General features: G+C 48.4%; 10 protein-coding genes across 10 annotated transcripts; 7 read left to right on the plus strand and 3 right to left on the minus strand.

The window, feature by feature from the left end:
- Positions 1-18: 18 nt before the first annotated feature.
- On the plus strand, positions 19-539 carry BJ212DRAFT_1321685 (uncharacterized protein). The gene is made up of 3 exons (XM_041334421.1): positions 19-124; positions 176-369; positions 425-539. The coding sequence occupies exons 1-2, from the start codon at positions 43-45 to the stop codon at positions 319-321; spliced, it is 228 nt and encodes a 75-aa protein (XP_041198376.1). The 5' UTR covers positions 19-42; the 3' UTR covers positions 322-369; positions 425-539.
- A 175-nt stretch (positions 540-714) lies between these two features.
- BJ212DRAFT_1584748 (uncharacterized protein) lies at positions 715-2,311 on the plus strand (the record flags this gene model as incomplete). The annotated part of the gene is made up of 7 exons (XM_041342343.1): positions 715-856; positions 907-1,023; positions 1,187-1,367; positions 1,413-1,507; positions 1,555-1,907; positions 1,956-2,113; positions 2,162-2,311. Exons 2-7 carry the CDS (start codon positions 980-982, stop codon positions 2,309-2,311), a joined length of 981 nt encoding a protein of 326 aa, XP_041198377.1. The 5' UTR covers positions 715-856; positions 907-979.
- A 170-nt stretch (positions 2,312-2,481) lies between these two features.
- BJ212DRAFT_1321730 (uncharacterized protein) lies at positions 2,482-2,982 on the plus strand (the record flags this gene model as incomplete). Its single annotated transcript, XM_041334422.1, has 5 exons — positions 2,482-2,579; positions 2,631-2,826; positions 2,847-2,849; positions 2,885-2,913; positions 2,936-2,982. Coding segments are annotated over exons 1-2 (227 nt in total), but the record flags the coding sequence as incomplete, so codon positions are not given.
- A 36-nt stretch (positions 2,983-3,018) lies between these two features.
- On the minus strand, positions 3,019-7,105 carry BJ212DRAFT_540929 (copper radical oxidase-like protein). Its single transcript, XM_041343452.1, has 17 exons — positions 6,926-7,105; positions 6,787-6,872; positions 6,593-6,735; positions 6,346-6,538; positions 6,165-6,292; positions 5,757-6,113; positions 5,632-5,710; positions 5,457-5,582; positions 5,273-5,406; positions 5,037-5,218; positions 4,764-4,987; positions 4,585-4,711; positions 4,315-4,534; positions 3,993-4,264; positions 3,895-3,934; positions 3,426-3,839; positions 3,019-3,373 (listed from the first exon to the last, which is right to left on the minus strand). The coding sequence occupies exons 1-17, from the start codon at positions 7,010-7,012 to the stop codon at positions 3,126-3,128; spliced, it is 3,060 nt and encodes a 1,019-aa protein (XP_041198379.1). The 5' UTR covers positions 7,013-7,105; the 3' UTR covers positions 3,019-3,125.
- Positions 7,106-8,406: 1,301 nt separating this feature from the next.
- Positions 8,407-9,988, plus strand: BJ212DRAFT_1260544 (Gti1/Pac2 family-domain-containing protein; the record flags this gene model as incomplete). The annotated part of the gene is made up of 2 exons (XM_041330120.1): positions 8,407-8,943; positions 9,002-9,988. The coding sequence occupies 2 exons, from the start codon at positions 8,407-8,409 to the stop codon at positions 9,986-9,988; spliced, it is 1,524 nt and encodes a 507-aa protein (XP_041198380.1).
- A 618-nt stretch (positions 9,989-10,606) lies between these two features.
- Positions 10,607-12,109, minus strand: BJ212DRAFT_1321762 (uncharacterized protein). The gene is made up of 6 exons (XM_041334423.1): positions 11,969-12,109; positions 11,863-11,907; positions 11,694-11,830; positions 11,416-11,633; positions 11,116-11,359; positions 10,607-11,067 (listed from the first exon to the last, which is right to left on the minus strand). The coding sequence occupies exons 1-6, from the start codon at positions 12,059-12,061 to the stop codon at positions 10,875-10,877; spliced, it is 930 nt and encodes a 309-aa protein (XP_041198381.1). The 5' UTR covers positions 12,062-12,109; the 3' UTR covers positions 10,607-10,874.
- Positions 12,110-14,507: 2,398 nt separating this feature from the next.
- On the minus strand, positions 14,508-15,912 carry BJ212DRAFT_1475963 (phosphatidylserine decarboxylase; the record flags this gene model as incomplete). The annotated part of the gene is made up of 2 exons (XM_041339305.1): positions 14,508-15,635; positions 15,688-15,912. 2 exons carry the CDS (start codon positions 15,910-15,912, stop codon positions 14,508-14,510), a joined length of 1,353 nt encoding a protein of 450 aa, XP_041198382.1.
- Positions 15,913-18,660: 2,748 nt separating this feature from the next.
- On the plus strand, positions 18,661-19,511 carry BJ212DRAFT_1321792 (uncharacterized protein; the record flags this gene model as incomplete). Its single annotated transcript, XM_041334424.1, has 2 exons — positions 18,661-18,938; positions 18,990-19,511. Coding segments are annotated over exons 1-2 (262 nt in total), but the record flags the coding sequence as incomplete, so codon positions are not given.
- A 155-nt stretch (positions 19,512-19,666) lies between these two features.
- Positions 19,667-23,212, plus strand: BJ212DRAFT_541202 (uncharacterized protein). Its single transcript, XM_041343453.1, has 15 exons — positions 19,667-20,014; positions 20,068-20,254; positions 20,306-20,462; positions 20,512-20,747; positions 20,801-21,043; positions 21,094-21,146; positions 21,198-21,444; positions 21,493-21,564; positions 21,618-21,734; positions 21,787-21,812; positions 21,865-22,387; positions 22,441-22,568; positions 22,620-22,799; positions 22,859-22,936; positions 23,000-23,212. Exons 1-15 carry the CDS (start codon positions 19,950-19,952, stop codon positions 23,034-23,036), a joined length of 2,349 nt encoding a protein of 782 aa, XP_041198384.1. The 5' UTR covers positions 19,667-19,949; the 3' UTR covers positions 23,037-23,212.
- A 1,212-nt stretch (positions 23,213-24,424) lies between these two features.
- On the plus strand, positions 24,425-26,043 carry BJ212DRAFT_1321795 (uncharacterized protein). The gene is made up of 2 exons (XM_041334425.1): positions 24,425-24,576; positions 24,632-26,043. Exons 1-2 carry the CDS (start codon positions 24,520-24,522, stop codon positions 25,925-25,927), a joined length of 1,353 nt encoding a protein of 450 aa, XP_041198385.1. The 5' UTR covers positions 24,425-24,519; the 3' UTR covers positions 25,928-26,043.
- The last annotated feature ends 32 nt before the right edge of the window (positions 26,044-26,075 follow it).

Below are 26,075 nucleotides of genomic sequence, written 5' to 3' on the forward strand. Positions count from 1 at the left end.
GTAAGTAACAGTTAATAAGCAGTGAGGAACCTTACTCACACCATGTCTGATACATGTTGTACACTCGGACTCACTTCGTGCTGCGACGTCATAGCTGGAATATGTCTTTACTTCATGTCCATACGTAAGAGTCTCGATTTCTCGAGCATTGTTTAATGCAACTCTGCACTGGCAGGACAATGCACAGAGGACCTCTGTAGCTGCTGCTCATGTAAAAAGGCCACTGAGGACACTACACCCGACGTTGAAAGAGCACCTCTCATCTGCGAGAACAGACAGCCTAGTCCCCATCCACCGATGCATAGCACTAAATGCTCGTAATCTTGTGTGTGCACGTTCGCTGGTGCTATACCAACTACATAGTAGTTGGTAGGTGGTGTCCTACTTTAGACATGGACAAAGCTAAACCAGTAGTCATTTTCAGATATACTAATATTGTATCATCAATGTATCCCTTCCCGAGTAACTACCACGGGTATGGTAGACATTTCCACATAAATGAGAATATTCTATAAAACGACTGGAGCGCGAGTGTAACTCGATTCGAATACATAGGGGCTTTGAACAATAGAGCCAAACAGTTAAATGCCTATGTTAGTCAGCGGCGAGCTTGAACCCCAGTGAAAACTGACTGTGACGGGAGGAGTCGTCACATGCTTAGAAATGATTTTCCTTTTTAGTTACATGTTCGGATATGCTCGTTTATCATAATCTGACTCTTTGCACACGTCGTGCTTGCAACATTGCATTGTAAAGTGTTAACTTCGCGTGTTTCCCTTTGTTCTCTTTGCATAACCTCTCCTTGCTTTACTTTGCGTGTCTACAATCTACAGAAACGTCGCACTTCGGCGCATGTGTATGTTTAATCTATAGAAAACATGCCTACTACTACAAGCGAGTGCGCAGAAAATTCCAGCCTCTGTGTGTGCTCGAGATATAATTTCGGGAGGCCACACAATGTATATCCCCGAGCATCGTGATGTTGGATGAGCTAATGATAGTCGGGGAAGACATCGATATGTGGTAAGTCGTGAAATGAAAGGTACCATGTCGAGACCGAGAACTTCAAGTTTCTCGATTCGGTATTTTCTGGCGGAGACAGAATATCGAATACAGACTCGGACAGTCTTGCTTTTACTTTATATCGAGCCAGTCTGTCCTATCACTGACTTTATAATTCTTACAGTTCTAGTATGTTCAGTATGGCTGGCGAGGGAAGCTCTAGCCTCTGGAACAACAGTGCATTTTCAGGGTCTTATACGCCTTCTCCTGGACCCTCCTTGGCAAATATGATGTCACCCGAGGCAGATTCGTTCTCACCACCCCCAGTGCAAGTCCCGCAGCCTCAATTCAGCTTGTTCCAGCAGGTGAGTCATTTGCTACTGTTTCTATTAACTTACTGTATGTTTTAGGGCGCATATATGCACGAAAACCAAGCCTTGCGAGAGCGTTGCGGAATCTTGGAAGCACAAGTCACCAAACTCTCCATTGAACGTGATACTATACAGTAAGATTTTGTATGTACTTCATGTGCATTCTCTAATGTAATGATAGGGCAATGTTTCACCAGCTCGCCTCCTCTGTGTGCCTTGACGAAGCTGTGGAGTCTCTTGGCTCCAAAGGCACGCACCTATCACTGGCAGCACCCTGCACCAGTAACACCAAACAGCCGACTCGTGAGACACATCCCAAGGTCAAATTTTGGAACCAGGACGCATTCTTGGATTGGGCGGAACGAGCTAGCGCACAAGGGCTTCATCGCGGGAAAATTCCTTACCTTGAAGGCGAAAACGGAGAACCGGTCCCTGAAGCAACAGTCAAAGCTATTCGCAAGACCCTGCGTGGAGGATGGTCAGAACTCGTAAATCGCCAATTTGCTCCGAAGTCACGAGGAAGCAGCTGCACTCGTAAGTCCTTGATTCTCTCGATGGACCTTCTAAATCATCATCTACTAGGTCGCTACCGATACATGGACCAAAGCTGTCTCCCAAGGACGACTTTATTAGATTCAGCACCATCCGATCCTGCACCATCCGACATATGCATTTCCTACAATGTTTTCGAGTGTTTTCGAGCCGCTGTCCGCACATGTCATGTTTTCAAGCCGCTATTTGTGTGTTTGAGCTTTTTTGTACCACCTTTTGTACCCCCGTTGCTACAGTGCCTAATATTATTTGAGCATATTTGCGCACATTTTCAACCGTCTGGCAAGGGGAGCGAGATATTATTCAAGCATATTTGCGCACATTTTAGACCATTTGGTAAGGGAGCGAGTATATACGTTCAAATGCGCAAATATGTTTTACATTGAAAAAAGCACCTATGTGCATGAGGAAACCCGCCCCCGCATATATTGAAATGTGCGGATTCGCTCACTACGTGTCATATCATGTTCTCGTATGTTTTTCCACTGAGCTGCTGACAAAATCACTTATCGTCACACCACACCTCCTCCCGTCACAGTCAGTTTTCACTGGGCTTGAACCTTACTTACACCATGTCTGATACGTGTTGCGCGCTCGGACTCACTGCGTGCTGCGACGTCATGGCTGGAATATGTCTTGATTTCATGTCCATACGTAAGCACTAAGACTTCATGAGCATCGTTTGATGCAATTCTGCACTGGCAGGACATCCATGCACAGAGCACCTCTGTAGTGCAAGCTACTGCTCATGCGCAAAGGCCATTGATGACACCACATCCGACGTTGAAAGAGCGCCTCTCATCTGCGAGAACAGACAACCTAGTCCCCATCCACCGATGCATAGCACTGAATGCTTGTAGTATTGTGCGCACACGCTTGTTGGTGCTGTACCAAATAGTAGCTGGTAGGTAGTATCCTGCCTTAGACATGGATAAAGCTAAACCAGTAATCATTTTCAGATATACTAATGTTGTATCATCACTGTATCTCATACCACAAGAAAATTATTACTTCCCAGGTAACTACCGCGGGTATGGTAGACAGTTCCACATAAATGAAGAATATTTATCAAACGAGCGGAACGGAACGAGCGAAATGAGTGTAACTCGAGAACACAGGGTATACATAACCAACAATCGAACCAAGTCCAAACAAAAAGAATGTTTTCAAAAAGAATGTTATAACAAAGGAGGGGTGGGTTTAGACACCTGGCGTAGTAAAGTCAGGGTAATCAGGCCAGTTGCCCAGCTGTGCAGGGTCACCTCCAATGCGGACCCAAGCAGAGTGCGATGGCGTCGGACCGTCCAAAATGAAAAGCTGGTGCCATCCAGGTGGGCTTACATACGCATTCGGGGGTGCCGTGATGGTACAGGTGTTTCCAGAGCACGAAAACGCAGGGAAGAGAATCCTCCCACCGCTCATGACGTTTCCGTGCGTGCTAGACGAAGCTATATTCCATAATCAGAAACTGATCCATCTATAATCATTAGCCTTGCTTACCCGCCACGAGTGAGACGCGCATGGTGCTCGTCGTTCCCTGGAATAAAGTCACCGTGATACTATACTGCCCGCCCAGCGCCCAGTCGGTCTCGGAAATATTAAACACTGGTTGCGTGAGTCCTTGATTGAGGTACGGTGGAATATAAACCTCGATGCGCATCTCCTCTGGGTACACATAGGACCCGTTGGGATAGTACGTCTGGGGGTCTGAACCAGACACCAGAACACGCCCGTCGGGCAGAAGGGTCGCTTCGGAGTGATACAAGCGAGCTACAATGGTATTGTTGAGGATGGAGATACGCTGGCCAATCGGCTGCGAAGGATCATATAGAATTGCGCTAAGATTAGGATCTGTCGCTAGGCCAAAGCCAGCAACACCTTGATGAGCGCCGTTCATAATCATATACGTGCCATCTGTGATCGATGTATTATTAATGTCTAGACTCCTGTCATTCATCATCATATTTACCTGGTAGAGTCGTAATGCAAGGCATCACCCGTTGAGAAGGCTGAAGTCGGCACATCTTAGCATCAAACCTTAACTTTCCCAAAAGCAAAGTGGCTCACCATACGTTCCACAGTCCATGTCGCATTTGGCACTTCAGGGGCAATCGAGATACAATTGTCCAGTGCGATAGCGGCTCCAATCGTCGAGCCACCACAGATGAGAACCTCAATCGGATCGGTGTATGGAGCGTACTGCGGCAAAAGTACCGCAGACCCTTCCATCGGGTACGTCCGGCCCGCGAGGAAGTTGTTCACGGCCCCCGGCATATTTGGTAGCACAGTCACCGTGTCAAAGGTGACAGGGTCAAGAATGCGAGCCTCATTGTAGTACCCTTGTTACGTTCTGTAAGAAATAGTGCATCTAACCCACAATGTCACGTACCAATGAAGAACCGGCCACTAGGCAGTACCATTAGGAATGGGTAGAGATTGTAGGGGTCTGTCCGTTGAAGATAGTCCAATGTAACGACCGTATCGCCACCAGGGGGCGCTGGAAGGATCTCGAGGCTGGGCTGCGGGGAAGCATTACTTCCTGACTCCCCGCCAACGACTAAAATACTTCCATTTGGCATCATCATTGCGGTAGGATACCATCGGCCACGCTGAGCACGTATTAGTGCAATGAGCCAAAAACCAGTAGTCCAGAGCTTACCTGAAGCGTAAGCTCATTAACATTTTCCTCCCAGTCATTGGTACCATTGACACCAGGGCTCCCATCCGGCGTATACAATCTCACACCAAATGTCGACGAAAGTGACCATCCACCTACATTGATTTGCCTGATTATTCTAATGTAAGAGTGGGCCTGATATGCCAAGTGAAACGTCAAACCTTCCTCCCAAGTCTGGTAGAATAATACTACCAGAACAAAATACGTCCGTCTGCAGATGCATCTCGCGCCAAGCCAGCTGGTAATTGTCCACCAAACTGAGATCCAACTCGTACGCGCCAGTAGAATTGTCATATTCCGAGGTACCATGCTTCTCAAGGAAAGTGACTTTGTTGTTGATACCCACAGTGGCGATGAGAGGGACGACCAGGCCGCCTATTAAGAACTGCATAGATTATGAGCGTTTTGTATATTCAGGACAAAATGGGACGCACCTCATAGTAGCCAGTATTCGCGGGGGTGTTCCACGTATTCATTGTCCCGTTCCAGTAATAGGTAGACAACCTGCTTCCTGCTCCACACAGGTGGATTGGGTCTCCTGAGCAAGCCACGTTGCACTGTGAATCCGAGACATACGTCCCACCAGCTGCCGCGATATCACTGACGTCGCCACAGACTTGTCTCTATTAGCAATCCGCAAGAAAGTATAGTAGTGGATCAATACGCTTACAACACTGAACTCCATATTCAAGGCCAGCTACGGGATACCCAAAGGCAGCACACTGATTTAAGCACGCATCGACGGTGTTATTTGTGTCCCATTCATTTTCATATGGGAATATCCGAGCACCAATGGATGGTTCTCTGCATGGTAACATCAGGATCGCAAGCATAGGCAGTGAAGAATTGCTAACGCCAAACAGCCTTCATATACCCATTGTCCAGGCAAACTTGTGGTTTGCAGCACAGGGACAGGGAGTAATGTTATATTTCCATTGGAGGAGTAAACAGACAGTAGGTTTGGGCCACCGCATGCCTCACTAGTTCACGTCAAGAACATAAAACGGACAAATCGAAGAAGACACGCACGCCGCATTTCCACCACAGGCCATGTTGCAATCACTGTCTGCACCCTTCGTGGCGCCATTGATGAGATAATCACCACAGACTAGAGCGAGAGTCAGAAGAGGTGAAGGAGAAGACAGACTACTTACAGCATTGCGTGCTGTACTCGATGGCTGCAATGGTGAAGTTTTGCCCGGCACAGTTCGCGATACAACTTTCCACTGTCATGTCACTGCTGTCAAATTCGTTCCCCAATACACGCCCATTTACGTTGTCGATGTAGCATCCTCCATATGTCCAGTTGCCAGTTAAGCCAGAAGTCACGGGCGAAACAGTGCTGGGATTGGCGGAATTGACGGCAGGGGAAGTTATAATAGCTTGGGTGTAGTTATACATACTGAGCTGGTAAGATCCTCCACAATACTCGGAAGAATTTCCCGCGCATGTCATATCGCAGCCTGTGTCTGGGGTGGGACCAGAATTGTTCTCGATGGTCAAGCCACAGTCTGCAAAGACTTGTCAGCAAAGGGAACGTTTGACCGAAGATGCATGCGCACAGCATTCGTCAGCGTATTCCATGCCAGCATAAGGGTATCCAGCATTGTAACATGCGGTGGTACAAGATTCAACAGTAACGCTTCCGGTCACGCCGGTCCCGTATGGCAATGCTCGTGTCGCTGAGTCGCTGGTACAAATCCGGGTTAGTTCAGGATTTGTGCTTGGCATATGGGGTCGTACTTGTAACATCCGAGCAACGACCAGTTGCCAACGCTAGGGACAAGGATGGGCGGAGCGGGAGCCTGGACCCCACTCCAGAATATATCCAGTCTGTTGCCAGCACCGCAAAATTCGCCAGCGTTACCAGTACAGGCCATATCACAGTCCGATGAACTGACATTGGTGGCGCCACTGAAGAAGTAGTTGCCGCAGTCTATGTGAAAGATGCAATGAAGAGCCATATGAATTAGTGTAAAATAACACATACAACACTCCTGAGCATATTCGACGCCTGCGTAGACATAGGCGTTGGAGCCAGTTGAACAGAAGTTGACGCATGACTCGATAGTCATATTCACAGTGTCTGTGTAGGTAGCTGCAGAAAGCGTTCTTGTACCATCGACACCATCGCTGGACGACGCCGGTCATAAAATTTCCACAATCGTGAAAGGATATACTCACGTCCAGCATCCAAGGGCAGCCCAGGTTGTGTCGCGTCGGTGAAAATGGTGAAGATGGTGTGAGGGAAAACGATATGCATAGCCAGTCTGTGGAGAAGAGATATTAACGACTCTGTACTACAGACAATATAAGCTCGTACTGCTGTGAGCGAGGATATGATCCAAATCAACGAGGTGGCAAGACCAGCCATCTCGTCGTGACCGACACTTCCCCAAGAACGCTGCATTTATACATCCCAGAAGCGCCTTGGGGCTTCTCCTTTCTATCAACTTTTTGGTAACCTGGATTCTGGAGACAGTTGGGAGAAACTGTCAGGGACGAAAGGGACATCAAGGTACTTGGTTCCGTCGAACCCTGTGGCCAGCAGCCAAGCATTCAGGTCGCATCATTCTAGCTGAGCTGGCCAGGCTCGTTAATATCGGAGATTACGTATCCCTGAAAAAAGGAAGGTTATCCATGAATGGAGAGAAGAAAGAAGTAAATGATCGCTCTGACAGAGTAATGGATGGTTAAATCAATACGAGGCTCTTCGAATTCATCCAAAGTGCTCACCACGCAGCTCCAATTTGCGAATGCACGGTGTAGACATGCAGGAGATACCTTTAAGCGAATACAAAGCGTCCCTACCAGGCTGACGTCTGGAATTCAGGAAAGATGGGCCTGGACTTGCTGCCAAGTGGACTCTATTTTAGAGGAGATCGCGCTTGTTCTCTTGATACAAATAAGACCGGAGTACTACCTAACTCACCCGCTATCTCCGCGTGATTGCGTGAGTTGCGAACAGCACATAGGCAGGCACACGATCACGGGGTTAGGCGCTCGGGCATGATGTACAGGAAGCACTTTTTATGGATCGTGTATGAACGTAACCAGGAATAGTCAAAGACTCACGTCTGACAAGACTGTGAATGTATGATCAGATGTAGGTTGCGTGTAGAGTGGGCCTAGAAAGCGCTTGATGAGTAGAAAACACACACGGATATGAAGTACCTTAGGATCGCATCAAATGGAGATGAAATTCGGAAGGATTGACCGCGGTGATGTCGGATTAGTTAGAGGGAAGAGAACTTCGAATCAGAACGATGACACTGGTGACATTGAGCTGTCCGTAACACCTTGCATTATTCCCTGTGTTAGACGGGAGTAACTTGAAGGTGATTTTCTTTAGCTGATCTATAATGATATTGGTCACGTAGTCGATGATCGAAAGCTTGAAGCTTGAGCTTGATTGCTCGCGGAGTGCTTAAGTAAGCGGTAAGTTGGAGTCAGCTGAGCAAAAACTTTGATTTTTGAGCGGTGACTCACTTGGAATTATAAATTGGTTGATTTAAGATTGAGCTAGCCTAGAGGATCGTTTGAAAGGATTATTCCTCCAAGTTTTAAACTTGACCATTGAAATCATGGAACTGTAAAGGATTAATAGGAAAGACATACGTTTTTGGTGTTGTGGCGGGAAATGGCCAAATAGGCTTTCTGATCACTCTCAACCAACCCCGCCGCAAACCTAAGAACATCTCCGAGCAAGGTATGAACTTTAAAGATTTTGGTTCAATCAACTTCGAATCAACTTCTTACTTTGTCTCCCACTATGCCTTCCACAGACTTCACAAATATTAACAAATGTCTGCAAATCAGCAGATCTCTCCAAATCCCAATCCTACTCCTACAAATCAATCTTCTTCAAGTTCAGCCTGGACAGAGCCTCCTTGGTCAGGTTGGATAGAGACTACTGGCGATGCCTTACTTATACTAGAAGCTGCTCGTCGTGGTTTAATACCAAGAGTAACTAGGCGCCTAGTCGATTCAGAGCGCAAGATGATAACCTCTGGCTCAGTCTTTGTCTTCGACGAGGACGAAAGCGGTATTAAGCGCTGGACCGACGGTTTCTTCTGGAGTCCAAGTCGCATCTTAGGCAACTTTCTTCTTTATCGTGAAACCGACAAGCGTGGTGCAGGTCATCGAGGCGTTCGCTCAGACCCTGCCGAAATGAACGAACATTCTCAGTACAACGTGGATGGCGTTCGCCTCGAGGGTCAAACTTTGAGTCGTCCTAAAGGCGAGTCCAGCTCCCTGGGCATCGACAAACACAGGGAACGTGTCCTCGTCGGCAGTCTCACCAATAGCTATAAATTCAAATCTGACGGCCTCATGAAGAAGGTCTGTTCTTCCCCCTCCTCCTCCTATACTCCTTTTCTCACGGTTTCATTCCTATCAGACCTTTTCGTTGACAATCGGTGGTGTATCACAGCATCTCATCTCTTACTATAAGGTCGAGGATGTAGAGCAAGGGCGTTTACGTTCCCCTTCATCACTCCCCGAGCTGGCATCTTTGGATATCAGTCCAGAATACCTCGACAAAACTCACTTCCGTAACCCTCCTAAAGTGGAGATTGGTGTAGATGGTGTCCCTCGTTACCGTGGAGAGGCGGATGATATCGAATCTACCCCTTCCATGATCACTGCTCCCCTCTCGTCTGGGCTTCCTCTTCTTACCGACGGTCGCATCACCGATGGCAAACGAGGGGGGCGCTACAACCCTTACACCACCGGCAATGGCAAACGCTCACGTAAAACCAAGAGTTCTCAGCCGGAGTCCACATCTCCGACGGACCAACACGCACCCCCCCTGCCATCCCCATCGACTCCTACTGCATCGCAAGCTCCGCCACCCTCTGCATACCCTGACCAAGCAGTCTCGAGTCTCCCTTCCCAGCCTCACTACTCTGCGTACTCAACCCCTTCTTACTACGGCGTTCCAGGGTATCCCACGTCACACTCCAATTCTCATTCCACCACCCATTCTACCACCCATCCTCCAGTGTACTCGAGTTCATCGTACCCTACACCGTCCCCAACAACTCCTCACCAGCCATCTCCAGCTCCATCTCAGCCGTACCCATACCCCGGGTATGGTGGTGCATCAGCCAACACTGACACACAACAGACTTTGATTCCTCACCACCCACCTACTTCGGTGCCGCAAAACAACTACTATCAGTACTACCCGCCGCCGGCCTCACAACCTTCATATGGTAGTTACCCCCCAAGCAACACCTGGCAGGCACCAACGTACGCCGGTTACTCTTCTTCAACATCTGGCTCCTCCAGTGCACCCCCACTTTCCGCCAGTATAACTGAGCTACCCGACAAACCCTCGGAAGGCCGCGTGGCGCCTGAGGCCAGCTCCAGTAGCCCTGCATGAGACTCTTTCGGTTGCTAGGTTGTATTCTTTACGTTGCCCCGTCTTTCTCCCGTCGTTCTTCAGTCTTCTTTCATTGTGTTATCATACTCGGCTGAGTACTTTGTCTCCATAGGTCCTTTTCTTTTTCTCAGTTTTCTGTTTCTGCTCTGCTTCATTTTCTTTTCCCTCTTCGTTCACTTGTTTTCGGGGATTGATTATAACTAGTATTCCGTATCGGCCCTTGGCTTGTCTATATGTACGACTGCAAGTGTGTCCGTGGTTAGTTTTAGCGTTAGCGTGACTCTGGTCGATATGGCCCCTTACCTATGCGCTCTCTTTCATATTATAATCCTCATGCTGGCGTTCGGCTTCAGTTGATAAGTACTGTACTACCTACTTACCTTGTGCTGTGGGTTACATATGGAATACAGCATGCTTACCAGTATCCCCGAGGCGCGCAAGGCGCCAGGCCCCGACTTCCGAGTTCGTATCGATGCATGGGAATTACATACAAGTCAAATCGATGAACTATGATATAACAAATCCTCTGCTTGTGGATCTTCAATTTCGAATGCCATGCGTCATCCCGACGGATTTTCTTCCGGTCGCGCGAAGGGCTGTACAGCAACAGTTTCCGCAATAAATTGCACGGAAGTTCAAGCTGCCAACGCATCCCCACCGCAGACCGCCTTGTGAGAGTCCATGATCGTTGTCAAGCACTTCTAATTGGTGAGAATATAGTACTAGTAGAATGTATTGCATGTATATTGATGTGACAGGGATATCATACAGACACGTATACAGCCAGCGCAAATTCAGAAATAAATCGATCATTCAACGTCAATGGACAATCACAAACACAAATCGATCATGCAACGGACAATCACAAACCAAACATAAACATCCGTCACGTATCATGCTCCTGCAAACGGAAGATCGCCCTCCACTGCGGACCGGGGGGCAAATTCTTCATCGTTCTGAAAGATAAATCATGAACCAAGACATTAGGAGTGAGCAAAACCTGACGTACTTCTTCCCATGCTGGATCTTCAGCTCCATCTTCATCAAGAGGCTGCCACGGTGTTGCACAGTCAGGCCACCTGGGTGAATGTCAGAATCAGTCTCATAAGTGGAAATCAGTAACTTACAAATCGTCTTCTGTTTCCTCTGACTCTTCCCCGCGGAAAAGTCGCGCTAGTAAAGAATTTTGTCTGTGCTTCAGGGTGTACAGTGGCGTGTACCGGTACTGTCCAGCCTTGTCAACCGCTTTCCGGAGGAATGCTGCTTGAGCATCAGTCCACCAATCCACAGAGGCTGTTCCGCCGGCAGTTACGCCTGCCGCAGCTGCAATCGGTACACTAGCAGTTAGCGCCAGTGCTATCCTCTCTCCGGCTGTGTCAGACTGTCAGTATACTGCCGCCGGTGAAGCACATGGCAAGTAGACGCACACTTGTTAGACAAATAGATATAATATCCTGGGCACTTGAATGTGCTGGTGACGAGATACTTGTCGTGCAGTTCGATTGCCTTGTGGACAAGTGTCAGCACCTTGCCCCGTGGAATATATTCCTGCTGGGGCTTGTGCATTACGAGGACGGCACCTCGCTTGCCTTCTTGGAACTGAAATTCGGCCTTGACGGAAGCAGAGGCCAGGTTGAGAAGGGAGCTGATCGATTGGTGCACGATGAATGATAGCACACAAAGGAAGAAGTGCGTACGCTCTCACACTTCTGGCTTCGCCGAGAAATCCCCTTGTTTGACACCCGAAGAGGACATAATCATGTTGTCGTCGAGTCCACCCTTCTGTGGCTGACATGATGGATCAGATAAATTGATCTTCAAGCCCTGGTTGTCCAGTGACGTCTGAATGTTTTCTCGTAGATATTCCCTTCCACGTCGAGCTCTCCAGTTTCATTGTCGATCTTCCCATAGTCCCCCACCTATGAGCCTCGACTATGAGGCCAATATCTGCGCAGTAATTACTGGAGCACTTATACTGACCTTGATTTCAATTGGCGGGTCCCAATTAGCCCACTTGGACGAGGCCTGACGGATGAGATCAATGAACTTGCGAGAGGCTGCAACGTCTGGCATTGCTAGAACTTGAAGAAAGAAAAGAAGAAGGAGCGGAAGAGTCGTTTAGCGCCCAAGAGGCTGTAGGGCAGGACATTTATAAGGCTTCTCTGGCGGCAAGTTACCAGGTACTGCCTCGCAGTGACCGCATGTCATGCTTCGTCACTCTTCAAGTGATATTTTCGATTAATCCTGTAATTTTCACCGAAGCACCAACGGTCACCCCTCGTATTGCCATCACTGTGATCGCGCGCGCAGACGTTGTCGTTTGGCAATCGCATGTTTACTGGATAGATAGTACGAGAGACTGGCCGGTTCCATTGACCAGTCCCTGGATGAGCCTGGGAAATTCAAACACCGCTTCCCTAGTTCTGCCCAACCCTATGCAGACCGACCAGCATTATACGAATGAAGACTCGGGGTTGGCATTGCGAACTTCTGACCTTGCTTAATATGCAGGCAATTGGCCGGTACTTTGAATTTTCTACAGTTTCGAGTTTCTAAACTAATTTTAGATCTAGGTTACTTTGTTTTCTACGATGTTATTCCATCTCACATGATCGCACAGCCTAATGTTCATATCAGGTGACTGATCCATTCTCCAAACACCGAACCCGGGCCATTGCTGCGTCAGATACATCAATATTCCCGTCACCAGCGTCGTTTTTGCAGGCTCGTTCGATCACATCCGCAGCTGCAACGCCTGACAGCCGGGTTGCCTTTTCACCTACGAGCCATGGGACTCATCTACAGGTATATTGCATGGCGAGCTTTTGGGCATCATAGCTGTTGTTTTGTTATCTATTTGTGCTAATCCAAACTAGTCCTACCCCGTTTTTACAGATAATAAGAATGCAGTGCACTTAGTTCTGGATGTGGTCCCTGGTGTCCTGCCCCACATCTGGAATGCTCAACCAGCGCGTTCTTTACTTTCCCTCCTCCATTAATTCATTTCCCGTCCCCTTCTCCCTCGCTATTCTGGACTGCTGATCATACAGGCAGTCTCACACCCGATTGTCTAGCTAACGTTTATGTAGGCCACATGGCCTCTTCGGCGCAGCATAGCGGTGGGGTTCTTCCCTCTGCACCGCTCGTAACATTTGCTGTGGGCGGCTATACTGTCTTTGCGCCTGGTTGTGGGTTCATCGAATGTAATTTGCCTTCTTTCGTTGTTTCTCGGCTTGAGGATGCTTATGTGTCGAGCGACTCTTTCCACCCGGTCCAAGCCTTGACTCTCGCACTATACGACCGTTATCTCCTACCTGACTTTCCACACACATGGGCGTCTAGTTCATTCTCTATCGCAGTACATTTATATGCCCGATCATCACAACTTAACACCGCGTAGGTGCGGCATCGTCGTTTTCGGGATACGCCGCCTTGTGTCATTTTAGTTGTCGTGTGTTTGAGAGCATGGACCACATCTTTACTCTCTGCCTGGCCTTGACTATCCGTCGTGCGCATAGCGTGCAACTCTGACGAGACCTCCCCGCTCCTTGAGGGCAAAACTACAAATCATATCAGGGAGGTCTTCGATGGGGCCGCACTCGCTTGTTTTCTGACGATGTGGGACTGTGGCCACAATATTGAACGCGTTTTTATGTATACCCCCACTCACGGATATTGTAGCTGACGTTGAGACACGAGTGAGTGTTTTACCTCCACCGTCGAACACCTCGGGCGACACCACATCATTAGGCAATGTGAGTGCCTCATCCCCACAGCCTGCTAGTACGACGATGGAGCCTAGATTGTTGTCACAATTGGCGCAGACGTGGCATGTGCGTGGTATTTGGCTCAAGGGTCATATTTGGGGAGAATACGAATGACGTGCACTCAACGCCATCCAACATGTCCTTGCACCGCAAGGTAATAAGTAGTCGTTACTTCTATACTATGGTGGCGGTCTTACTTTCCAGTCAGGGAAATTGCAAGTAGGATAGGCAGTAAAATTCATAGCTAGCTTCTAAGCTTTAATCATAAGAGGGAACCGCGCTAGTCGATAGGCGGCCTCCGGGAGTCCGAACGTTGATTCGACATTGAACATTGAAGTATCAAGTAGTGGAAGGTCTCGTTTGTAGTATGTGTGTGATTCGTACAATTTCACAAAGATGGAGGCTGGCGCAGGTGCTAGGTTTGTCCCAATCGAAGCTTCTTTGCATGCGGCCGCAGCACTGGTTCAGCCTACCTGACGCAGACTGCACTGGCAATGCTGTAGCAACGTGATCAAGGGTGTTCTCGGCCTTCAAGCTTCAGGTTTCACCGTAAAGCGGCGTGATGATTGTGACCAACAAACTAAACATGACATCGGTGTAGTCAAACTGCTAATAGTACAAAGATCATTCTACTCGTAAGCATACCGTGACTCGGACGTGATCGTAAAAAGTGTATGCATAAATCTTTTCCTAACACCTATAGTATCAAGGCATTCTTCGATAAAGGATGTTTGAATAGCTACCCTGTGCCATCACTCTGACTCGGGCATGCGAATAGCTCGACCGAGAGTTGAATTGACCCATATGTGTTCGCCTACTTTGACAGCCTCTTCCTCCTCAAAATAGATCCCCTTGGGAAATACGAGGGCGTGCGAGGACCCGCCAAAGTGGAACATTCCAAGTTCCATCCCGGGCACTACCGCTTGACCTTTCTTCACCCTCACCTGACAAGTCGACACCTCCGCCATCCCCACGGCTATGAAGCACATTGTGCCAATGTCTTCCGACTCGATGTAAAACAGTACGCGAGTGGCCTCGATGGTGAGGAAGGGCTGGGAGCGAATCAATGCACCACGAGGGTCACCCTTTGCGAGTTCAGGGTCATCTTGCTCTGCCCCGTCATCTGGAAGCACGGCATAATATGTTCCTTCAACCACGACAATATCTGTGATTGTGCCCTTGATGGGGCTGTGCCAGCGGTGAAAGTCGGTGGGACCGAGGAATGCCTGATAGACAGTCCCTCCCTCGAACAACTTGGCGTACTCGTCGTTGCGGTTGAACATGTCGTAAAGGGAGTATGACTGGCCTTTGAGCCAGAACTGATCGTGTTGTTTCACGTTCCTCTCAATGCGTAGGACGGTGGACTCGCAGGCGTTATAGATGGGAATCGGATATGCAGCAGTACGGGGTCCACCTGGTGGTAATACAATAGGTTCGGGTTTGATGGGGCGCACACCATCATTGAGCGCTCTAGTGAAGAAGGCATCCCAGGTTTCAAACCCGCGATTATCAGCTGTCGCGTCAGGACACTTGTAGGTCCGCTCGAAGCTATATTCCCCCAGATGCTCCTCGAGATGCGTTATTCCAGCCGCACCAAACCAGCCTTCGTCAGTTGTATTAAGCGTTGAGTTCGACCCGGATTGCATGAGGAATTTGCCCCAGTTCTCCAACAAGGTTTTGAGTGCACGGTTGAATTTTTTCATGCGGAACAGGTCATAGCCCGCTGCTGTGTTGCTGAGCAAATCGAAAACGAGATACATAGGCACCCCGACAGGCTCGCTGGCAATCACCTCGCCATTCGAGTCTCTTACCACCTCATACTTGGGCGCTGTCACGATGATACAGTCGAGCTCGTGCAACAAGCATTCGAAGTCCTTCACCTGTGGAAGAGGATGAGGCTTTGTGGAAGGCTTACTGGCTACTAGCTCGTACCTTGCTCTGTTCATGGACTTGTCGGAATATTTGGTCGAACAGAGACTTCATGACGGGATCCCCTTGGATTGCCTCTCCGAAAGCCGCAACAGCAGGTTCATGTTCGAGAGAATCATGGCTACGCTGCAGAGCGCGCTTGAGGAGACGATTAATGAAGTTCTTGTAGATATCAGGATGCCTTGGAAGCCACCCGCCATAGCCGCTAAATACAGTAGGAGTAGCCATTGTACTGGGGGTACTGTCAGCCCTGATATCGGAAGGAAGATTTTGGACTCACAAGAGAGGATACGATTTCAAGATGGGGTAGCAGGAGCAACTTGGGGGTCCTTATATATGCAAGGCAATGGACCTACATCCAAATGTGGTATCGACGCCATACGTGTACATGGCATTGAGTTCCAAAGATACTTGTCCAGCTATGCCAGGAAATTTTCTAAAGGTCATCAGCACGCAACAGAAACTGGACGGGAGTACAAACAATGATCATGCATTCACTAAACACGGGTAGCTCGTGAGCGTGTTTATTTGATAGGCTCGGACCGTCAGCCCCACCTGGGGCAGCACCCACGAGAATCTACATTTGTGCGCGGGGATCTACAAAATCTGGAACACAACTTCTCTTGAGCCTAACTTGCGTCCTGAGCACTGTCTCTATTAGTCCAGGGTCCTCAGGCAGCACATCATGATAAGGAATGGAGCTTAACCGACGCGCGAATGGATCATCACAAGGAGACAGAAGCCGGATGCCAAGCTGGATGCCAGTGGGTATCATGGGGTATTCTGTAGGCAAGATACCGATCAACATACATTCGATCTTCACGAAGAAGTCCATGACAGGCAAAGTGGAAAATGGGGCACATATTCTAAGGGGCCATCTGCAACTTCTATTCATTCAGTACACCACCTCAGCGCCTGTCATGACCCATACAGTAGCACCCTGAGACTCACCGTCCAGAATCAGAAGTCCCATTAATCTTCAATATCATAATACTTTTCTAGATACTACCGATGCACTGGATTGTCCTCGATAGGCTGCGTCTTCATTAACGCCCAGCTTGACTTCCTGTAAAGCATTCCACCTCACTATGGCCATCGATACCCAACTGCAGGCCGTTCTTTGAACAGAACCCCGTTGTTTAGGTTTATTCCTTTCCGCGGCTTGTACATTCGGATCATAATCCAGTCCTTGGTGGTTAGTTGAACGCTGATCACTGGACCTGACTTGCATAGAGTTTCGTGTTTCATGTTCTTATGCGTTTAGATATGTGAGTCGTCGAACTCCCACCCGCCATTGTTGGAAGGCACTTCCGTGCATAGAATCATTTTTGCAGTCGAGTCCTGCGCGGCTGTGTCATGATTCGCGAATCAGAGGTCGAACTTCGTCCCTGAAGAATGGAAGTTCTGGAGAACGTCGTGTGTACGTTCAGTCTACCGTGACCCAATTCGCATGTCTGCTGATCTGGGGACTGTCGAAAGGATAAGCATAATCGCCATTTGGATGTCTGCTGATGAGGATCGTCTGGATGTGGTCCAGGTTGTCGGTCAAGTACTTCTCATCTGTAGAAAATACTTCCACGAAGCGTGGTCACGCGTGAGTCGAAATGCCGGTGTAATGGTCGCAGCCGCCGTGCAGGTGCGTAAGTCGTCGACTATACCTAGGAGGAGATATTTCGGACGATATGAGTCAGCTAGTAAATTGCAAATATACGAGCCGCAATACTTTCGTTTGTATGGAAAGCGGGATCCGACTCGTACTAGCTATAGTGATCAGCGCTGAATCCAATATAGTATTTATTTGGTCAAACCCCCGACCACTGCTTGATAGAGACTTGTTGTACCCTTGGTGACCTTTTCCAATATTCTCATGCCCGGTTTGTTCGTTGGACTCATCATCCCGAGGGTCGCGCCGGACAGCATCACGAGGGCCGTGTACGGATGGGCGATGCTATTAGTCAGCACTGAAGTCTGACATTGACTTGGTGGATCAAACCATTCACAGTCTGTCAATGGGTCAGCGATGATTTTAGTGAGGCGCGAGGTTGTCGGATAATGAATGAACAGACTCGCGCCCTAATAACAGGGCTACAATTGCTCCGGTGAGCAAGGTGCAAGGTCGATAGAGGATGAACACGCTTACAAGCTGTTCGGTGCCGTGCAATGTGATTAATGGCTGGGAGTGGCAGGGGGTGCTAGCCAAACAAATACCAAGCTGACTGGCCTTAGGAAGCCTGATCACTTCAAGTTCAGTTGATAGATCAGAATCCATACGCACCTGACCGTAACTTGTAAAAAAAGAGTACGCAGGTGATCGAGCTGCTGGGACCTCACCACATGCTAAGAACCAGTAGCATGTAGCGGCATGGTGCGATGATACAAACATCTACCTATTTGATGCAGGCTCAGAGCCTTCCATAAGATTCTCGAGATCGATGTGGAGTTCATCATACTTTGATGAATATGCAATAGCAGTGAGAAACATCAAGAGGTAACAGATGCGGGTGGAGCTTATATGATATAGTAATCATGTTATCGTCGACTGCCATGCGCCCTTTCTGAGGCTGACACGATGGATCAGATAATTTGATCTTCAAGTCTTGCACGTGCAATGAAGTTTGGGCCTCTTTATCGTAGATATTCCCTCCCACATCAAGCCCCCCAGTTTCCCTATCGATCATCCCATTATCCCCCACATATAGCGCTTGAGCGCTGAAGATGAGACAAAATCGGTCGCGACTACCATTCCCGTCAAGCGAGGGACCGCCCCAGTAAGGCCGAAAAAGATTGCGATCATATGTGTAAGCGGACACCGATGTGGGGCATTAGGCGCTTAAGCTAAAGGTTTATATGCATACGGAAATGACGAGCAGCATCGTATCTGCACGGAGACGCTGTTCGGTTCGGAAACGACCGAAAAAGGGTCCCTTGTGAGTGGGTTTCTTAAGGGTCTCGATATGCTTAAGGCCACGAGACTCGAGGCCTGAAGCTTCCTGCTCCACTAGTCTCCCCGAACCGTGATCTCACCTGCCGGTGGGTCATGGTTACTGGACGCAGCTGGCCGGTCATCGAACGCGATTGCAGTCGTACGACGGAGCCTGTCTTCGGCTTGCTGGAGGATATTCATGCCCTCTCGACCTCGCTCGTCAGTAAACCAAGCTATTCCGCTGCATCAACGTCGCAACTTGAAACGCAGTTTCTTCGCGTGGCACACAGGACCAATGCCGGTCACAGTCTCCACTGTAAAATCAAAAAAAGTGAGCAGTAGATTGCATGTCTTGTCTCCACACACATAACCGCATCTCTAGAGGATTTACGTCGCACGTCCCCCTCTGTCGCAGAAGAAGAACGCCGACACTAATCCTCAGGCGGATCAGACATCTTCTGCAGGGCAGCCACACTCGGTATCCGGCATGCCACAACATACCCAGACGCAGTCTGAGACTCGAACTGCTGAGGACCGTGGCTGTTGGGTCAACTTTTGCCTCGCACTCGGTATCGGCGGCTGTCGCACGGTAGCAGTTCGGAACTTCAGGCTGCTGCTTCATGATTGTACAGCATTTAGCAAATTTGATTCGATACCACCTCGTTCCTGGACAAGAATTTCACTGGCTAATTGCTTATCTGGGTCTACATTATTAATATATCTTAGTTTTCGTGATCATACAGTTAAACCCGTCTCAGATATGTCTGCCCCTTGACTGGATGATCGTACTGATATTACAGGGATTCATACGAGTAGTATACTTATATATGCCACCTTGCATGTATATTTATAACCTTTCTGGCGGTACATGCTGGGGTATGCTTACGATTTTGTCGTGGTCTATCGTCAGAGACTCAGACCTATAGCGGGTGATCGACAAGAGTTCCAACGACGTTTGAACGTTCGCTCGACACTGACTCAGCGCTCAACGTTCATCCTATTCACTGTGCCAAAGTGTCGGTTCACGTTCAACGTTCATTAACTGCGTTAGTGACTCTTCGGCGTATCTCTTGCGTTAATCCTGGAACCGAGAGTCCGAGATGGGCCGTTATCTCCGCACGTCAATCGTAAATGCACGTTCGTCGACGCGCGCCAGTCGTGCCCTGTGTAACTGAGGCCCCATTGGTTCACCTCTCTCGAGAAACAAGGTTCTTTCCTTTTCATCTTCTTGACAATCCCACATTCGTCCTGCATAGTGGCAGATAGTGGCCCGCACTTCAGCACGCGTGCCATTAAAAAGGGAGAATAAGAAGATGGGTCAAATCTTTTGGGATGATCATCAATGGCTACGGTCTCTCGTGCTCTCCTGTTGATCGGTAGCGCCCTTGTAGTCTATATCGAACGAAGGTCAGTGATTGGCACGTATTCTATACATCGAATTGCAGCTGACGATGTGCCAGATATGCCAGCGAAGCCATCACATACTGGACCGGATCTTCAACCATCGCCGCCTTCATCTTACTCGGTTGCTCGCTGACAGTATTTGTCCTTGCCCTCGGTAGCGCCCTTCGCCCCCAACTCAAATTCATATGGCATTGTTTTATCCGCCCTCTTCACGCAAGCGATCAGCGAACAAGATTGGACAATGTCCGTAAAATTGTTTTAATACATGTTATAGATCACCCATGACATCCGCAGTTTTACAAAGGCCAGGCGGATGTTTATGATGCAACCCGAAGTGGTCTTCTACGAGGTCGGAATACCATGCTCAACCTTTCAGCCAGTCATATCCGGACTATGCCCGCCAAAAACCCCAAGCAGAAACTGATCTGGGTTGATATAGGGGGAGGAACAGGTACGCGCCTACTTGCTGGCTGGATCATTCTCTCCTGAATGCCAATTAGGCCATAATGTCGAGCTTATGGATAGACACTTTCCGGTGTCCTCCTTCGATGCTATTTATCTCATCGATCTTTGTGAACCCCTTCTCCAAGTTGCCAGGGAGCGATTTGCCAAGCGGGGATGGACAAACATCACAGTACTGTGTCAAGATGCAACCGAATTTACCCTTCCAGAATGGGCGCAGAGTGACCCGAAAGGGAGCGTAAGCTTCGTAACGCTCAGCTATTCCCTCTCAATGGTAAGTTTAAGATCATCGGTTTCTGGAAGAACGAACTAACAATCTAAATTTAGATACCCAACTTCTATGCTCTTTTAGATCGTATCGACTACGTTCTTTCCCCAGAGAACGGTCTTTTGTCTGTTGTCGATTTTTACACTTCTGGAAAGCAACCGTCTTTGCACGAGAAGGCCATCGGAGGCACGAGCAAGGAATGTGGTTGGCTTAGTAGGTGGTTCTGGCAGATCTGGTTTGACTTCGACCATGTTTCATTGTCACCACATCGTCGAGACTATCTGGAATACAAGTTCGGCACGGTACGTTTACCAAATAGCTCTAGCATTAATGACATTAACTATGTATGCAGGTCAAGACTTACAACGGCAGAAATCGCTTCGTTATCCCATTCATCGTCCGCATGTCAGTATCATCAAACTCTTATCTGCAATTGTCCTCACTAATATTTCATAGTCCCTACTACATCTGGCTTGGTCGCTCACGTTCGTGCGATGTATCTCGTTTCTGCCATGCCTTTGAAGTCGAAGGGGGCAACATGCTTGGCAATTGTTCGCCGGCATCTTTTACGACTATCAAGGATTCAGAAACTATTCCACCAATTGAGATTGGGGAACCTGTTCTGAAGACGCAGGCTTCCCACGCAGATGCACTTATCACTGTGAAACCGCCTTTGAGCTCCTTCCACTATCATTTGGGAAAGGTGAGCCAATACATTACGAAATTCGCGATAAAACTGATCATGGGCTAGCCTTGGAGGCTTCCGTACTATGAGCAGGCTATACACCAAGCGTTCAGAACGTTCATATATTCTTTCACATGGGTCTGTTGTTTTCTCATTAAATCCCCGCTCCCGGGCACTAAACAGTATGTTAGGAGGATCCTGATGTGGATATGAAGTATCTCAATCTTGGTCCCGAAGACTCGATGCTGGTAATCACATCAGCAGGTGACAATGCTTTGCATTACGCCATAGCAGCGCAGCCCAAGAGAGTATGTGGATCGATGAAGCATCGTTATTTGTGTGCTAACATTTACTGTAAAGATTCATTGCGTGGATATGAACCCCTGGTATGACCAGCTACCTTCCATCATGCGGCTCGACTGACTTGTTGCCATACAGTCAAGGTCATTTGCTAGAGTTGAAACTCGCAGCCGTACAAGCCCTCGAGTATGAAGACTTCTTTTCCATGTTCGGTGATGGGCATCATCCCAAATTCCGTGCGCTCCTCGACTCCAAGATTGCCCCCTTTCTCTCTTCTATTGCCTATCAATTCTGGCACATCAACGACAATGCTTTCTCCAAAGCCTTCTACTTGAAAGGATATAGCGGCTGGGCACTGCGCCTCGCCAGAGTCATCTTTTCAATCGCTGGGGTATCGAAAGATGTGGAAGCTTTGTGCAATGCGGGCAGTGTAACTCGGCAGGATCAGATCTGGCGCGAGAAGCTGAAACCTGTCCTCTTGAACCCCGTCGTCATTGCCTTGCTCAAGAGCCCGATATTTTGCTGGAACGCACTGGGAGTGCCCCTCAACCAGCGCCGTATGGTCCTGGACGAAGGGTCAATGTATGAGTTCGTAAGAGATACCCTAAACCCTTTACCATCGACGTATTCCTTCAAGGATGGCGCGTACTTCTACCCATTGGTAAGTTGAGGATTTTTGAGTTTTTTCTTCTTGCGCTCACAGGATACTATCAGACGCTTCTTGGACATTACACACCATCCTCCTGCCCTGAATATCTGACCCGGTCCGGATTTCAGGCTCTCAAAGCCAACAATGGCGAAGCTACCAATGCGTTTAGATTGCACACTGATTCGATATATAAGTAAGCACTGTTAGTACTATGAAGTGTAACTGGTCTGATGAAACTCTTCAGCGTCCTACGAGGGTTGACTTCTTGGTCTCTCACTCGAGCCGTTATTATGGATCACCTCGACTGGTTTTCACCAGGGTCCAAGGATGTGGATGATGAGGTTGACCAGTTTTATCGTGTGCTCTCACCTGGTGGTTTCGTTCTCTGGCGCTCTGCAGCTAGGAAACCATGGTACTGTGACGTGTGCGTTTTTTTTTGAGAATGTGCTGGGCCCTGTGAAGGCTGATGTAGTATTGCGTCAGATTTGAGCGCAAAGGTTTTACTGTCACTGCTTTGGGTATCAGGAAGGGGCCGGAGGTTCCACTAGACCGTGTCAACATGTACGTTTTTGACTTCGAATTTGGCTGCGAAGGATCGCTAATCATGCGCGGATGTTTGTGCAGGTACGCGTCATTCTGGCGGGCGGTGAAGATGACCTAGTGCTGTGGGTTGCTGTAGAAATGTATCTTTGAAACTTTTGATCATGATACCAGTACGATATATCCCAATGTTCCTTTCCTGCTTTATTGATGACATTCATGATCTTGGAGCGAGCGATTGTTGTTTGACATCAGCTTGCAATCCTCCAACCATCAATCATTGCATCGTCAGCCCTCGATTGAGGACAGACTCTACAAGCGGCCACAGTAAGGCTTTCCGCTGGTCTGTGCTGACACGGTATGGTGGTATGTATGCGCCTCACGGAGCCTGTTTGTATCGCTTTAGTACGTATCCTTAGTATCATAGGTGACACATACTCCTCCGCTACTCCCGGCAATTGGAGTGATTTGAATGCCTTATTACCCTTCCGAAAACTTCGGCTCAAAGCTCCCGAAAAGGCATAACGAAGAACGTAATCAAGACCTCATGAGCTGCAAATTTACCAGACTTACCCGAGCAGTGAGAACAGCGGCACGTGGTGGAAACCTCTTGACCACGAACAGGACAACTTTCTGGTGCTCGCCAACGCCAGTATTGAAATTGGACGAGCTTTAAAGCAAACATAGAGAGTATCTCTTATTTTTTTGCTTGGAAATAAATGTATCCTGATGATCCTGTGTTACCTTCCTTAGTTAGAGTGATCAAATTTACTCGTGTTCCCTAAATCAAGTTCCGTGTTATGCTGATCATGCACACTAAGTACAATAAGGCTAAATAAGCACTCCATCATTCTCCTGATGCTGAGTGACTAAGTGAAAGCACGAAATGGCGGAACAGCCTCGGGAGACTACCGTGACGGTTGGAGTCAACGTGAGGTTTCGAGGCTTCGAGGCAGCGCGAGGCTTCATGAGGGGCTAGCGCATGACGCGGGAGGGCGCAGGTTGGAGGTTAGGTGTGGTAGGCGGCAGGAGATTGCAGGTCGGGCGTGGTGGGCAGTAGTAGACGTGCAGTGCCAAGGTGCTTAACCTTATGCGCGGGTAGAAAATATAAGCTTACCGAGCGGTGCTGGAGGTCTTAACCTCTGCTGTAAGTGAGGTAACGCACGTACATTGTCTTCGGGAGCTTTGGGTGCCGAAGTACTCCGGAAGGGTAACAGGGCCGGACCTACGATTCCTCTGATTGAATAAATATTGAGATCCGAGTCTTTACCTAGTAGTATCTTTTCATCCTGTGGATTGCACACACCCTGAAGATGCTCTCAAGCGAAGCGCCCTTTCACGATCACTGCATCACCACAGTCTCAGCGCCAGCGAAGCCCCTGTCGACTGTCAACAACTCGGAGTCGATGTCTCGCGCTCTTTTTGTGTCCGAAATTTTCTCTAACATCATAAGCTACATCAGCGCAGACGATATATACGTTCACACAAAGAATCCTCCTGCATTTTCAAGGAATACCCTGTATGCCCTTGCACTAACATGTCGCACGTTTTCGGAGCAAGCACTGGATGCTCTCTGGGAATCGGTTGAAAGCATTATTCCACTCATGAAATGCGGTGGGATCATTGTATCACCAAACACAACGCTTGGAGATGATCATGTCGTTAGTTTTCGTTTTGTTTCGGCGAATAAATGCATAGTTACTTATGGATGCTTAGATTCCAACAGAGTCTCAGCTAGCCATCATTTGTCGCTATGCAAATCGCGTCCGATTTTTGAAAATGTCTTTTCATGATTGGCCTCACCCTGTCCAATCCTTTTTACAAATCCTAGCCTACTCCTCGAAGGTCCTAATGCCAAACCTACGAGATTTACGTGTCACGTGCGACTTAGTCCACCTGCTCCGCCCCTTGCTTGGCCCGCGTCTACAGCATCTTTCCATCAACGTATCTACCTCAGTCAACTATAGACGGGATTTGGACTTTTGGCAGAGGATTTCGTTGCACACAATCTTACGGTCATTGCCTACCACTTGTCCATCCCTTGAAAGCTTCGACTTCAATCTCGACTTCTCCTCTCGACTTGACCCATGGGACGCGCCTTTAGCTTTGCCGGTCTCGTATGCAATCCAAAATATGCAGAAACTGCGCACAGTCAATGTGCCGGCTATAACCAAGGATGCCCTGACCTATCTGGGCGGACTCTCATCATTTACCAGTATCAAGACGCATTTGCCCACATGTAGTGATCTAGAATATGTCTTTGGCTCATCCCGCAGTCACATTCTCTTCGAGAATCTTGAAAGTGTTGACTGGAAGATCGCAGAATGGCAAGACGTCGAAACGTTCACGTGTCTATGGCCTCGTAATATCATCACGATGTCACTTCGATCTGAGGTCAAGTTCAACCCAGGCCTACTGCAGGTACTTTTTGACTCGCTTCATACGCGCGAGGCTTTCAGAAACCTGCAATGCATACGCTTATCCGAATTCTCCCCCTCCCTATCCACCGGTCTCTTTCAATTCGTCGAGATCGTCATTACGATTGACACCATACGGCCGCTCTTCTACCTCAGAGCCTTACGGGTTGTGGAATTCGATACAGGGTCCTCTATCAGCTTGAATGAAGATGACCTGAAGGAAATGGCAAAAGCCTGGCCTTGTCTTGAGGTTTTACTCCTCAACGAGACATATGGGTGTCATGATCCCAAGCCACCGGCGGTTACATTGGCTGGAGTCGTCAGATTCGTCAAGTTGTGTCCTCACTTGACGAAACTTGGTATTAATTTTACACTCAATGACGTGAACGAAGACTTTGGCTTTGACAACTTACATGACCTCGAGTCTCGTGCCTCAAATACTTTAGAACATCTCACATTGAGATCCCGTGCTGAGGAACACGTATTGACTTCTCATTACTCGAGGTTAAACATGCTTGTAAAGAAGCTTTTCCCTCGGGCGAAATGCCGTTGCCAATTCATCTCTGTTGACTGGTTTGAATCTTTATATGCCTAGTAGATCCCGCAGCACACTACAGTACTCAGTACATGGTAAACATAACATAATTCAAAGGATTTACTTTGGTGACAGTGACCGGGGCTCGAATCGTTGTCCAAGTTATCTTATCTCACCTGCCATGACACCATGATGCAAAGCTGCAAGC

This window comes from Suillus subaureus (assembly GCF_016647635.1).
Source record: "Suillus subaureus strain MN1 chromosome Unknown BJ212scaffold_3, whole genome shotgun sequence".
NCBI lineage: Eukaryota > Fungi > Basidiomycota > Agaricomycetes > Boletales > Suillaceae > Suillus > Suillus subaureus.